General features: G+C 40.5%; 2 protein-coding genes across 2 annotated transcripts; both read left to right on the top strand.

The window, feature by feature from the left end:
• Window positions 1–919: 919 nt before the first annotated feature.
• On the top strand, window positions 920–2,293 carry LOC110905416 (mannose/glucose-specific lectin). The gene is made up of 3 exons (XM_022151183.2): window positions 920–1,177; window positions 1,260–1,700; window positions 1,853–2,293. The coding sequence occupies exons 1-3, from the start codon at window positions 920–922 to the stop codon at window positions 2,102–2,104; spliced, it is 951 nt and encodes a 316-aa protein (XP_022006875.1). The 3' UTR covers window positions 2,105–2,293.
• Window positions 2,294–13,398: 11,105 nt separating this feature from the next.
• LOC110906619 lies at window positions 13,399–14,090 on the top strand. The gene is made up of 2 exons (XM_022151726.1): window positions 13,399–13,518; window positions 13,659–14,090. Exons 1-2 carry the CDS (start codon window positions 13,399–13,401, stop codon window positions 14,088–14,090), a joined length of 552 nt encoding a protein of 183 aa, XP_022007418.1.
• The last annotated feature ends 649 nt before the right edge of the window (window positions 14,091–14,739 follow it).

The following is a 14,739-nucleotide window of genomic DNA, read 5'->3' as shown; positions in this document are numbered from 1 at the left end:
ATTAATTGCAGTTTGTCTGCATTAGTTGACCACGCCCCCGTGTCCGCTAGGCACGCCCCCGTGTGCAGAAGCGTATCTGTACTATAAAGATTTCCCTAGATTCTGCGAATCTTAGAGTTGATCATGGGCCCGTGTCCGCTGGGCACGCTCTACAACTTTGTCTTTTCTGCAGACACTTGGGCACACCCTCGTGCTCACTGAGCACGGGGGCGTGTTCAGCCTTCTGTTCTCTTGTTTTTGCTTGTAAAGATGCTGTCGGGGGTCGGGCATGCCACGGTTGTTCCTTTTCTTGTATTGTTAGATTTAGCTGCCTTTTTGCTTCTTTTGTTCATTTGAGCTCATTTAATCCTAAAAATACAAAAGGAAGACAGCCCAACCTGCACGCACGGAGCCCCTAGCTCACCATGCCACGAGTTCTGAGAATTAATCTATTTATGGAACTCATAAAGTATCTTTTACCGTGTTCCATTTGGTGCCCCCATAGTGTATTAATTATACAAAGAGATAAGGTTTTGAATTAGTCATATACTAAGGAGTACTACCCACTGAGTAAAAAAAACAAACAAACAAACAAGTAGCGTAAACTATCTACCACTTGATATACCGGTGTGTGTGAGTTTATGTGGGCACCTCATTTCTGAAACATATAATTGCATAATATATTTTATGTAATTTGTCAACGGGAAACATAATCACGCAAAGCAGACAAGGGGGGAATAAGTAATACATCCTCTGTGAATAATTTACTAGATGGTAGGTACCAGTGTTTGCATATAAATGCACGGGACCTTATGCCAGCTTCTTCCACATCAAGACACAGATCAAAAGAAGGGCTGAAAAGGTATGACTAATTAGCCAAATTCATGTTATATTAATGTTAAGTTCTGAATCTCTCTCTCTCTCTTTGATACAATACAGTATGGCAGGAGTACTACAAAACGTGAACATCAAGAAAAGAACGGGATTTATTCCGGTAGGACTTTGGGGAAGACAAAGGGGAGATCCTCAGAATGAGTGGTCTTTTAAACTTGATCAAGGCCAGAGGCTGAAAAAGATAACCATTGATCATGGTGATGATGTGATATACTCTCTCATGTTCACCACTGAAGCTGCTGGAGGTGTAGGGAACACTTCTAACAAGTTTGGTGGTTGGAATGGTGGACAAACAGTTTCGGAGGTGAACGCATATATCTTAACTTAATCAACGCGCACACGCACCACTTTAAGAAACGTAATAATATACCTTCTTGTTGGCACAGGTGACGCTTGACTCGGACGAGGAAATAGTTGGAATTAAAGGAAGCGTTGGTACTAAAGCTGCGTATACAATAATTTCTTCACTGTCTTTTGTAACGAACAAGACCACCCATGGACCTTTTGGTGGAGCAACCAGTTCTGAGTTTTCCTTACCTTGGGAGAATGGCTCGTTAATCGGGTTTTACGGCCTTGCTGGCTATTATATTGATGGCATTGGTGTCTATTTGAGACAAATCTTGAAGATCGGAACATGGGGAAAACCTCTTCCTGACGGCCCCCAAAACAATTGGTCTTTCAAACTTGAGCCAACTTATCACTTGACGAAGATAACCGTTGATCATGGCGATCTCATATACTCTCTGATGTTCACCGCACAATACGGAGACTTAACATACACTTCTGAAAAGATGGGTGGTTGGAATGGTGGAGAAAATGTTACTGAGGTAAAAAGTTGCCGACTTAAACAAGTTAACACAAACGATGCATCATAATGTTTTCAAATCTAATCTTTCGTAAAGTTGCGGACTTAAACAAGTTAACACAAACAATGCATTATAATGTTTTCAAATCTAATCTTTCGTAATTGATCGATCAGATAACATTCCAAGGGAACGAAGAAATTAATGGCATTAGTGGCACAATTGCATTGTCAAGGGGAACTTATGCGGGTCACACAGTAGTTTCGTCAATATCATTCATGACCAATAAAAAAACCCATGGGCCATTTGGTGACGTAAGAGGGACGCCTTTTACAGTACCATGGAATGCGGGTTCATTCGCTGGATTTTACGGCCTTGCGGGTTATTATATTGATAGCATTGGTGTTTATTTGAAGGCTACAAACTGATGAAGCAGGTAGCGGTTAGTAGACGTTTGAAGAAGCTAGCTGGTTCAAGTTGTGCTGAGTAATCTGGGATTGCAACTCTTTAGCCATTTGTTCAGAAAATAAATGAAGTTTGTTATGTCTTTTCTATTTACCAATATGTTTCCCTTTATCGTTTCCTGTTTAAGTTGTGATGAATAAAAGTAAGACTTGTTCCAGCGCATTTGGCAAGTGTATCTGTTCGTAAACCCTGATATTCCAACATAAACAACTATTGATAGGGAACCTGATCTCTCATCTCAGTTTTTCTTAATATTAACTTATGTCTCACACTAGGTTCAGATAACTCCTTATATCGCATGGTTTATTGGTTTTTCACGTTGTGATTCCAGTCACCTCACCTGAAAGTAGGTATAATTCTACTTGATATCAATGATAAATATTGAGTATACAATATATATCTAGAGACGTATGATAATGGTGATGTTTAGGACTTGAGACTTGACATTTTAATACCAATACAAAGAACCAACACATGCTAGTGACTATATATATGTATGTGTATAGGCATGCAGAAACATAAATATATAACCATACATGCAAACATATTATCGTAGAATAAGTATACGTCGATATGGATTATGGGACTTAGACGAACTGTAGGAAGAGTAGAGATTTGGTACATTTGGAATAACTCAAAAGAGTAGACGCGACATGTCAGATTTGAAATAAATAGATCGGACCCGGCCTTCGAGGCATGAGGGTTAAGAAACGTTCACTAAAATATATAAGCAAAAATTAACAAAATTATAATTGTTTTCAATATTATAGTTATCATTAATATTATTATTATTATTATTATTATTATTATTATTATTCTTCTTATTATTATTATTATAACTATTATTTATATGTTACTATTAATAATACTATTATTTAATAATTAATATTATTATTTAGTAATTGTTACCCATATTAATTAAAATAGTATTATTTTTAAAAACATGGTGTTTATATTAAAATAGTATTATTTAGTCATGCTAAACTCAATAATGTTTTGCTGTATGAGATGGACAACATTATTAATCCTCAGTTAAGAAAGATGTCTAACAATATTGTCCACCCCATATAGCTAAACTTTATTGAGAACAAAACTCTTTCGGTGCAGTTTGGATAGCTTATTATTGTTGGTTTATAACGTTATGCTGCCCAAATTTATACAAGAAAGTGTTTATCAATCTACAATCATCCGTCTTAGAGCTTAATTGCACACTAATCATTGTTTTCGATCTAAAACATGAACTTTCAATTGGTATCAGAGCCGTGGTACTAGACTTAGTGAATCTAACCATTTGCTAGGTCACATGAGTGTTATATTTCCATTTACACATCATTTGAAGTGGTTTTCATCATCCTATTTTTGTTTTTAATGATGTCTTCAGATGAGTTGCGCTGAAGAACAGCTCGTGACATGTTGGTGAGGAGTGTGGTGGCTGATTTTGTCTTTAGTGGAATTAGGGTTTTAGCTGACATGTTCATCCACGAAAGTGAAACCTAACTGCGAAAATGACATGATCATTAACGAATGTAACGCTTCGTATTTCAGAACTTTCCTTATTATTTGGAAAGTTGTTTCTATTTCTATTTATGAAAACTTGTAATCTCTTTGTATTGGTTTTTCCTTTCCAAGCATTGTAATTCAAGACTTGAATCATAATAAAACTCGATATTTTTATACATTTTGTTATGCATATTTCGTACTTACTTGTTATACATTCATTACAATACTCGTTATACGTGTAAACTTGATACGTACTTATACGCAAACTCATATTTATACACGCGCAAATTCAGTTTTTATATGCCCTTATTCATACGTTTTACTTAAACATTGCACATATACGCTTAAAACACTTAAAACCGACAAAACTATGTGAAAACGGCAAACTCGAGTCTTCGTGCAAAGGGACAAGACCCTTCGCACGAAGTGACCATACCCTTTGGTGCGAATGGCCAGCCCAGTCGCACTAGGGCCCATTCGCCCCAAGCCCAACTCATTCCAAGGTCCCTTTCAGCCTATATATACAAGCTCATTCCCACACTTCACACCTTCCACTCACTTTCATCCTCTCTCAAAACCTCTGAGCATTTTCGGATAAGGCATTTTCAAAATCTTATAAGTGAGTTCTAAACTCACTAACACTATTATTTCTCTTGTTTTCTTCTACTTTCTTCTATCTTCTATGCATTTCTTCACATCCTTACAACTTGGGTTCACAGACTTGCCTTGGCAGTCTGTTGGCAAGCTCAAACACATTGATAACCAAGTTGAAGATTGAAGTTACACTTTTTAAAACTTTTAAACTTCTGACATAAGAACTTGGCCGAATCTGGAACCCACCGAGTTCACAAGCTAAATTTATAGTTGTGGGTTAGTGTTAAGGTTGATTCCAGCCAAGAAAACGAGCATGTTTAAACAAAATCAAACTAATTCATCCCAAAAACAGAGCCAATGGCATGAAGGGATAACCCATTCGTGCCAAGGGTCTTCCCACTCGCACGAAGGGACTTCCGATTCACACACGAAGGGTCTGTTTTCCTTCCATTTCAGCATTTTCTAAGTGTTGAATGTTATCCTGGATCCCCGTCTTCAATATGGATGAATCTTTGATTAACAGAGTGTGAACCATGGGAACCTTGGTTTTCAATTTAGTTCCACCACCTCACTTGAACTTGTAAAAGAACACCCAAACAGCTTCCTAGACCTAGAATGAGTTAGCCTCGTCCAGCCTCCAACACTTGGTTCACACCTTCTATGTTGAGACGACACACCTGGGTTGTCCTTGTTTGGTTGTTTGGTATTTAAAATTCTGTCATTTATTTTCTATTGTATTCATGACTATCCGGTTTGTTAACGTAGTTAATTAACTTGTGCTTTGGTGAACTTATAATGAGATGATTACCTCTATACATGACTACTGTGAACTACATGATATTCTGTACTACTACTTTATTCTATAATATAATATACTACATAACTGAACTCACAACGTGACCGATTAACGGTCAAAACATTCAAAACGAAGTTCTGTTCGTACAAGCAGCTCCCATTCGCGCGAAGAGAACTCTTACATGCACGAAGGGTACCTTCTGTTCGTGCGAACTGTCCATTCGCCTGATCGAAGTTGGATTTTTTGGTTTACATTTATTTCAGTTCTACGTTCCTTGTTGCCGATTCTAACGGGGAAATCAGGACCTGTGAAATCACAGTAACTTAGTGTCGTAACATTTGCCTAGACGAAATATAATTTCTGTTTAAACATACTCTTATACTTACTTATGAACTTTACACTCCAAATCCTCTATTCAACTCCAACGACTCAAACCTTCGTTTACCCATGTTGGGTAACCTGGTGTTCCTCTCGTCAAACAACTCAACAACTCAACAACTCGCGGAATTAACAAACGAAGATTTGCAAAACCGTGAGTATACTCGAACACCCTCTTTACGTTTTCCACTTTTGGGTACAATATGTTTACTCTATCAACCTACACAATTACACTTATACTTTATGCAATCACACAAACAATCCATTCATGCATGCTTAATACGCTATACTTGATTCGTGCACTATAGGAGTAACGCACCGCCCGTAGTCTTGTGGTCATGTTAAGTTAAAACAGAATGGTCCTACCGTTGCTACGATAGGATTACACTAGTGGTAATCTTTGGTTCGACACTTTAATCAGATGCTAGTTTTACGTTAATCTAGATAACAAAGTTTGCCATGTGGATTCGTTTAAATCATTTTTATACTTATGCAATTATCAAACTTGTATACTCTCCAATACATTGTGTATTGAAGTATACTTTAAAACATGTTTTCGGTTGATGGAATCTAGTAGGGGATGCTTAGAAACACACATAGACTACTAGAATTGTTGTTGTATTTTGTTTATTTTAACTTTTTGTATTGTTTCTAACATGTTGTATTTTGAATTTCAAATGTTGTACTTGACAAATTTTGCTATGAAATGAAACTGGTTTTGATTAAATATTGTCGCAATAGAGTTATGAAGTCTCGAACAATCTCGACCTCGTCCAGCCCCAATGTTTTCGCCATCGGTTGGGGTGTGACAGATTGGTATCAGAGCCATAACTATAGGGAATTAGGTAGAATTGTCATGTTTGACCTAGCCTTTAGTTTAAGTGACCAAACTTGACCATTCTTGATTCTTTCTTAACATGTTATATTCTCCCTATTTTTGCTTCTTTTTATTCGTTTCGTCTTAATTTATACATACGTTTTTCCTAAGACATTTTACACAAATACACACTTGAAGACTCGAAGACACTCGTATCATACAAATGAGACGACTTCACCAAAATAAGCGTGAAACCCACCCTTTGGTGAAAGACTCTCAATCCGTGTTAATCGCTTTTGCACGAAATTACGTCATCAAGTTAGGAGTGAAATCCACACCTTGATGGAAAATTTCCGATTCAAACTCTAGTGGACCCTCGCCAACGCATCAGAATTAGCTTCCTTGACCCATTCGATGAGTACCAACCACATTTAAGGTACGATGTTGTCAAGTTTAGGGTGAAACCTGCATCTTATCAACTTGTCCCACTCCACGATTTTCAATCCCGCCAAAGTTTCAATTTCTCAATCGATTAGGGACGTGTAGTAACTGGAAGGGTAAAATACCGTTAATCGCTTCTCAACGAGAGTATTTTACCTATTAGGCCAAAACAAGTTTCCCTAATTTGAAAGGATCTTCGATTCACTTTGGAATAGTCTTAGTTACGTTCCGTGATATTCCATATTTTATGTTACCTCTCTTTTATGTTATCTCAATTTTGATGTGTTGTATACTTGTTACCCACGTTCGTTTCGAAACAGATGCACAATTCGCACATCTCTCGCAATCAAAAACAATAATAATTCTCATAAACAAATTAAATTTATACTCCTTTAGGAATTTATACATGATTATGCTTTGTGAATACTTGTTATACTCATGTAGTCTATATGAATCATACGTGTTATGTGATTTTTTTACATGCTCATACATGCAAACAAACGTAGTTTTATAAACATATTATGATCGAGTATCATCTTTCCTTCTACTTTTGATTCTTTAGATGTCTTCCCAACGTCTCTCCAACACCTGCAAGAACTCCAAGTTGGGCTCCAAATCGAGTCTTAACCACTGATGTATTGTAAAATACATCCTTTATTCGTGTATAGTTTTTGCAATTTTCCGTTAGATTTAGTCTATTTTTCGTTAGAATTTGCATACTGTTGATCCAATTGCGTTTTGCAGGTCCTTGCGCTTAAAACTGCTGGAAATTGAGTAAAACGAGTCAAAATACTGAAGAGTCAAGTCCTGGAATGCGTTGGAAAGTTCTGGAGCTGAAACAAAGTTGAAATTCTGGAAAATTGGTTTCTGGCGGCCCGCGACTTAGAAGAAGGAGTCTCTCGCGCCCGGCGAGAGACCTAAAGATGTTAAACATGGTTAGAAGGCGGTGGCGGGCCGCGACATACTCACACGTCTCTGTTGCACCTCGCCAGAGAGTGATGCTGGCAGAATGGTTCAAATTGAGAAAGGTTTTAAGCTGAAAAACTTATATAATCATCATTAACTTTCATAAAACCCTAACTTACGAATTAATATCACATTGGGCGATCTTAGAGCTGCATTAGGAGCGTTTTTGAGCACTTGGAGCTGTCGGTTGAAGGTTGGAAGTTCGGAGAATCATTCGGGTCGTCTCTTTAACATCCGGGTGTCTTTCTTTGTTTTTTTCTTTCTTTTTGACCATGTTTCGTTTTCTTGAAAATACTTTGTTGATGTTTGTTTCAAAGATTATGACTGGTTAAATTGTTTAACTAGCTAGACCAGATGAATGGTTGCGAATAAAGTTTGGATTTTTATTATGGATTTGTGATTTTTATGGATTTACAGAGTAATTAGCGTAATTAATTAGAGTCTCGTGGGTTCGATATCCAGACTTACATTAGCTATTGTAGAGTCGATCGGTACACTTGCCGGTTAGTAGTTTAGTGTGTCTTAGTGAGTCTAGAGTATTACTTAGAGTCTAGAATTAGGTTAATTTAGTTAATTTTATTAAACTACTTTTTAGCACATCAAGTTTTTGGCGCCGTTGCCGGGGATTCTTGGAAATTGCGTTGATTACTTTGTTTGGACTTCATCTGATATTATTACGTGCTATTTGTGTGTTTTTGAGTCGTAGGAGTCTAAATAGTCCTAGAGTCGTTTGTTTTTATTTTAGATTCTTTTGTTAGAGTCGTCTTACTTGTTTATTTTCGGTTTTGCAGTGAATGCCCTATACACGTTCTCAGGGACCACCGAAGTCGCCGATTGACTTGTTTGCCTTCTCGTATTCTAGTTTAAAGGTTAGTAAATCTTCCACTTCATCTTCCGCCCCTTCTTACTCTACATCCCAATCTAAACCACCAGCCTTTGACTTCACCCCGAAGTCGTCAACCCACAATTCCCCACCACCTTCCCGTTCCCGTACACCTAGTCGTACACCCATAGTCCAAATGGCCAATAGAACCGTTTACCAACAACCCACCACCGGCTTCACCGGTGCTAATTCCCCCATCACCCTTCCCAACATTACTAATGATAGGTCCTGGCAGATTCCATCCTACATCATGACGGCCATCACTAATTCATGCCAATTCCATGGTCGTGATGATGAGGATGCTCCCGCCTACATTAACCGCATCACCCGCCTTTGTAGCACCTTCTCTATTGAGGGTGTTAATCTAGATTCCAGGTACCTACTGGTTTTCCCATTTTCTTTCGCTGGCCGCGCAGCCGTCTGGTTCGATTCGCAGCCAGCGGGAACTTTCACCACCTGGGCAGGTTTATGAGATGCTTTCTTAGCTAAATATTTCACACCTGCTAAAGCATCTCGTCCACGCGATCAGATCCATTTGTTCTGGATGGAGCCTGATGAGCCTTACCACCTGGCTTGGGAGAGATTCCAAACTCTGATTTCTCGTTGTTCTCAGCATGGTTTATCGGATTGGGCACTCGTTGAAAAGTTCTACAATGGTCTCACTCCCGAGATCAAAGCCCGGTTCAATACTTCTGCTAGAGGGCAACTGATGGGTAAAAAGACAGTTAATGAGTGCAATGATTTGTTTAAGAGTTTCGCCTATTCTGACATGGAATATAGCACTACCAGCAGGACTTCCATTCCTATGACCACCTCCTCGGCCACTCGAGGGGTGAACCAAGTTGGCTTGGATTCATCGGTAACTGCTGTCTAGTGAGGATGGATAAATCTTTTAGACAAGAGTTGAATGGGATTAAGAAAAAAAGTTGATAGGTGTGAGGTTTGTAGGGGAGGCCACGATACGATAGATTGCCCCACACTTACACTCGAGTAGGTAGAGTTTATAGCCGGTCAGTCTAGAGGTCCCACGAATCCTTTTAATAATTCTAATTATAACTCCAACTGGCGTGGTAGTGGCAATAATAGTGGTTTCCGCTCTTCTGGTAATCCTCCCGGTTTTCCATCTGGCGAGTATCAAAATAGGGGGCCCGGTCTATACACTAGTGGAGGTTCAAGTCAGGGAGGTCAGTTTAGTGGTTCAGGTTCAGGGGGTCAATTTGCTTGTGGGGGTCAAATCAAGAGGGTCAGGCGAGTGGTAAGGGGTCAGACGGTAGTTTAAGTAGGATTGAAGAGATGTTTGCTCAGTTGATGGTGAGAGATCAGGCTACACAGAAAAGTTTAACTGAATTTGGTAATTTCACTAAAAATCAAGAGCAAATTAATAAAAATCAAGAGCTTTAGCATAAAAATCAACAATCCACACTTTTAGACCTTCAAAGAACAGTAGGTGGTTTAGCTAAACAGTTACAAGAGAACCCGCCTGGTCAGTTTTCAGGAAATACCTACCCGAACCCGCTAACCATTCGGCTAAGGCTATTACTACCCGTAGTGGCAAGAGTCTAGGGGAGGTAGTTAGAGAGAGAGCTGAGAGAGAGGAAGAGGAAGAGGTTGACGAGCAGATAGAGATGGAAGCTCCCGGTAAGGTGCAACATAGGCTAGACCCAGCAGGTACCGCACGCACCGAGGAGCTCCAAGTAGAAAAGAGTGTTGAAAAGCGTCCTATAGGGGTTAGACCGTCACCGTTAGTTGATCATTCACGCGTACCCTACCCCGCCCGCCTTAAGCATAAAAAATATGCTAAGGAATATGGGTAATTCCTAGAAATGTTCAAACAGTTAAAAATCACCCTTCCTTTTATCGAAGTTTTACAGTCCATGCCCAAGTACGCCAAATTCCTTAAGGACCTTCTCAAACGTAAGGATAGGTTAGGTGAGCTTTCAAACATCCCGTTGACCGGAGGTTGTTCCGCGATGGTCTTGAATAAGCTACCGGAGAAATTAACTGACCTGGGGACATTCACCATTCCTTGCTTCTTCGGGGGTGTCGTTACCCCCGCTCATGCCTTAGCGGACTTAGGTGCTAGCATCAATTTGATGCCATTTTCTCTTTATGAGAAGCTAGGGTTAGGAGAGCTTACCCCCACGCGTATGTCATTGTCCTTAGCCGACCAATCGGTTAAGTATCCTCGTGGAGTCATAGAGAACTTGCTTTTTAAGGTAGATAAGTTTGTGTTCCTCGTAGACTTCGTGGTCTAAGACATGGAGGCCGATGAGAGAGTCCCGATCATTCTTTGCCGTCCTTTCCTTCGAACCGCAAAGGCCGTCATCGACATCTTTGACGGTAAGATTTCACTTCGAGCGGGCGATGAGTTAGTTACCTTTGAGATAGATAGAGCCATTCACATCCTAGTGGTAGCGATGATTCTAGCGGTCCATGTCACTCCGTCTACTTCCTAGATTCGTTCATCTCTTGCGTTGATAGGTGTCTAGATTTCATTAGTGGGGCCAATCTATTTAGTGAGGGAGTAGTTGAAGAGGAGGTTGTTGATGAGGCTGAGGAGATAGATTCGTCTTGGGTTCCCGAAACCCTAGAGCTTTGTGAGATTAAGGAAGAGAGTGAGAGTAAACCCGTAGATACTCCACCCCTAGAGCTTAAGGTTCTCCCATCCCACTTAGAGTATGCTTTCTTAGGGGAAAATTATAGTATGTCCGTCATTATCTCATCTAGATTGACGGAGGAGGAAAAGAGGAAATTAGTTGAGGTGCTAAAAGAGCACAAGGATGCGATTGCTTGGAAGTTGTCCGATATCAAGGGGATTAGCCGCACTTTTTGTACCCACCGTATTCTTATGGATGATGAATTTAAACCGGTAGTGCAACCTCAAAGGCGCTTAAATCCCAACATGAAAGAGGTTGTTAGAAAAGAAGTGTTGAAGCGTATGGAAGCCAGTTTGATTTACCCCATATCCAACTCTTCATGGGTGAGCCCTCCTCAAGTTGTCCCCAAGATGGGGCGTGGGGATGACTGTTGTCGTGAACGAGAAAAACGAGCTCATCCCTTCCCGTACGGTTACCGGTTGACGTGTGTGTATTGACTACCACAAGCTCAATGACGCCACCCGGAAAGACCACTTCCCACTCCCTTTCATCGATCAAATGCTTGAGCGTCTCGCGAGGTAACAATTCTGTTGTTTCCTTGATGGTTTTTCCGGCTATTTCCAAATCCCTATTGCGCCGGAAGACCAAGAAAAGACGACGTTTACATGTCCATATGGCACATATGCGTACCGACGCATGCCTTTTGGGCTATGTAACGCTCCGGCTACATTCAAACGACACATGATAGCGATCTTTCAAGACATGGTTAAGAGTTCTATGGAGGTCTTTATGGATGACTTCTCTATTTATGGCGATTCGTTTGACAATTGTTTAGGGAATTTAGCAAGAATGATGAAGAGGTGTATCAAGACGAAGTTGATACTAAATTGGGAAAAGTGTCACTTCATGGTCACGAAGGGGATTGTCTTAGGGCATAAAATTTCTAGAGCCGGGATAGAGGTAGATAAAGCCAAGATAGGTACTATTCATAGGCTTCCTCCACCGACTAGTTTCAAGTCCATCCGTAGTTTCTTAGGTCATGCGGGCTTTTATAGGCGCTTTCTTAAGGATTTCTCTAAAATTACTCGCCCCATGACTCGACTCCTTGAGAGGGACGTCCCATTTGTCTTTAATGAGGAGTGTCTTAAAGCGTTCGATTTTCTTAAAGAAAAACTCGTGAGTGAACCCATTCTTATATCCCCTGATTGGAGCTTACCGTTTGAGCTCATGTGCGACGCGAGCGACTACACGGCCGGGGCGGTCTTGGGTCAAAGACGGGAGAATCACTTTCACCCGATCTACTATGCGAGTAAAACCCTCAAGGACGCTCAAGAGAATTACACTACGACCGAGAAGGAACTTCTTTCCTTTGTCTTTGCTTTCGATAAGTTTCGGTCATACCTTGTGCTTTCCAAGACTATAGTATTCACGGATCATGCGGCTTTGCGCTATCTTTTCCAAAAGAAAGATGCTAAGCCCCGTCTTATCTGTTGGATTCTACTCCTTTCCAAGTTTGACATAGAGATTAGGGATAAGAAAGGAGCGAAAAATGTTGCGGCAGATCACCTTTTGCGTTTAGAGGATCCGAGTAGGGAAGAGATTCGTGAGGAGGCAATAGGAGATAATTCCCTCACGAGTCCATAGATTTTGTTTCGGCGGAGAAAGAAGGGTTGCCGTGGTTTAGTGACATGGCGAATTATCTTGCTAATGGGTATGTGATGAAGGATATGAATGCCCAACAAAGAAGGAAGTTGATTAGGGATGCGAAGAAGTATATTTGGGATGATCTTTTCCATTTTAGGATAGGAGTAGATCGCATTCTTAGGAGGTGTGTTAGCAAAGAAGAGGGGTGGGATATTCTTAGGCATGTGCTTGAGGGGTTGACAGGAGGTCATCATGGTGCATACACTACCGCACAAAAAGTTTATGATTGCGGTTTCTTTTGGCCTACGGTAGTTGAGGATGTGTTAGATTTCGTTAGGACGTGTGATGCTTGCCAACGGACCGACAATATTTCATCCAAGAATGAGATTCCTCAAAATCCCATTCAAATTCTCGAAATATTTGACGTTCGGGGCATTGACTTCATAAGACCTTTCCCCTCCTCGAGTGGGAATAGGTACATCCTCGTGGCGATAGATTACGTTTCGAAGTGGGTTGAAGCTCAAGCTTAGCCTACAAACGATGCCCGGGTGGTGGTGAAATTCTTGAAGAAGTTGTTTACTCGATTCGGTATACCCAAAGCAATCATTAGTGACCGAGGATCACATTTTTGCAATGCTGTGATGGAGAAGGCGTTAGAGCGTTATGGAGTTACTCACCGTTTGTCTACCGCATATCATCCACAAACAAACGTTCAAGTAGAAAACGCGAATAGGGGAGTGAAGAGAATTCTTGAGAAAATGGTAGGAAAAAGTCGTAAAGATTGGTCGGAAAAGCTTGATGATGCTTCGTGGGGATTTCGTACCACCTACAAAACACCTTTAGGGACCACACCGTTCATGATAGTCTATGGTAAAGCTTGCCATCTTCCGATTAATTGGAGCACCGAGCGCTTTGGGCTCTTAAAACCGTCAATCTTGATCTTACTCCCGCGGCTAGGAGGAGGTACTTCCAAATCCATGAATTAGAGGCCCTTAGAGATGCGGCGTATGAGCGTTCTTCGAATGTTAAAGAGAAAACGAAAGCGTTGCATGATAGGGGGTTAAAGGATTTGAAGGAGTTTAAAGTTGGTGATAAAGTGTTTCTCTATAATTCAAGGTTCAAATTATTTCCCAGAAAATTGAAGTCGAAATGGACGGGACCTTATGTGGTGAAGGAGGTGTTCCCGTACGGCGCGATTGAGTTGTTTGATGAAGTTACAAAGGGATCTTGGAAGGTGAATGGCCATAGATTGAAGCATTACTTAGCTGGCCCGATTGACAAGACCGAGAGGGAGGAAACTCCTCTCGAAGACATTCCAAATACCACCATTTAGTGTCTTGAGAGCAATCTCAAGTGTAGAGTTTGTACCGTTTGTATTTTTCGTCAATTTTTTGTATTTTTTGTAACTAATAGTTGTTTTCGGTAGTGTTTCGGTCTTTGTTTTTGTGTTTTGAGTCATTTGCAGGGATTCATCACCGAGGATTTGCAGAGATTTGCTAGAAAAAAATGAGTTTCCAGGTAAGTTCTAGTGTTAGAAAAATTTTGGGGTTGAATTTTGGGAGTTTGGTAAAGTTTCAAAAAAATTTCTAAGGCATGAACTCACAAAAATAACAAAACTTAATGTGAAAATTGCCCACTGGCGGGTCGCGACACACTGAACACCCTAAATCACGGCCCGTCAGAACCCCATTAGTTCCGGAACATTTTCACAAGGTGGCGGCCCACGATAGCATCACCTATCTTAGTCGTGGGGTGCCAGAGACCATCTCTAGAGCCGAGTACGATTAAGCCCCAATTTCAAGCTTTTGACCTAACTTTTTTCCTTTCCACTTCGCCGATAACCCTCAATTCACCACCATATTCACCGAGAAACCGCCATAGTTAACCAAAATCACACCACCACTTCACTTACAACCATCATATATTCGATTACTATCATCTCACAACCACTATTCACCACCAAAAATGGGGTTTTGCTTTGG

Source organism: Helianthus annuus, chromosome 14 (genome assembly GCF_002127325.2).
Source record: "Helianthus annuus cultivar XRQ/B chromosome 14, HanXRQr2.0-SUNRISE, whole genome shotgun sequence".
In the NCBI taxonomy this organism is placed as follows: Eukaryota; Viridiplantae; Streptophyta; class Magnoliopsida; order Asterales; family Asteraceae; genus Helianthus; species Helianthus annuus.
The sequence above is the reverse complement of the archived record's forward strand: the minus strand, read 5'-3'. Positions and strand labels throughout refer to the sequence as shown.

Bases quoted from the DNA above. Each gene is read 5' to 3' on its own strand.
- LOC110905416 (XM_022151183.2), top strand. From the start codon at position 920: ATGGCAGGAGTACTACAAAACGTGAACATCAAGAAAAGAACGGGATTT. The intron at 1,178-1,259 runs GTGAACGCATAT...TTGTTGGCACAG, and splicing joins GTGGACAAACAGTTTCGGAG to GTGACGCTTGACTCGGACGA. The intron at 1,701-1,852 runs GTAAAAAGTTGC...TTGATCGATCAG, and splicing joins GTGGAGAAAATGTTACTGAG to ATAACATTCCAAGGGAACGA.
- LOC110906619 (XM_022151726.1), top strand. From the start codon at position 13,399: ATGGAGAAGGCGTTAGAGCGTTATGGAGTTACTCACCGTTTGTCTACC. The intron at 13,519-13,658 runs GTAGGAAAAAGT...GATTAATTGGAG, and splicing joins AGAGAATTCTTGAGAAAATG to CACCGAGCGCTTTGGGCTCT.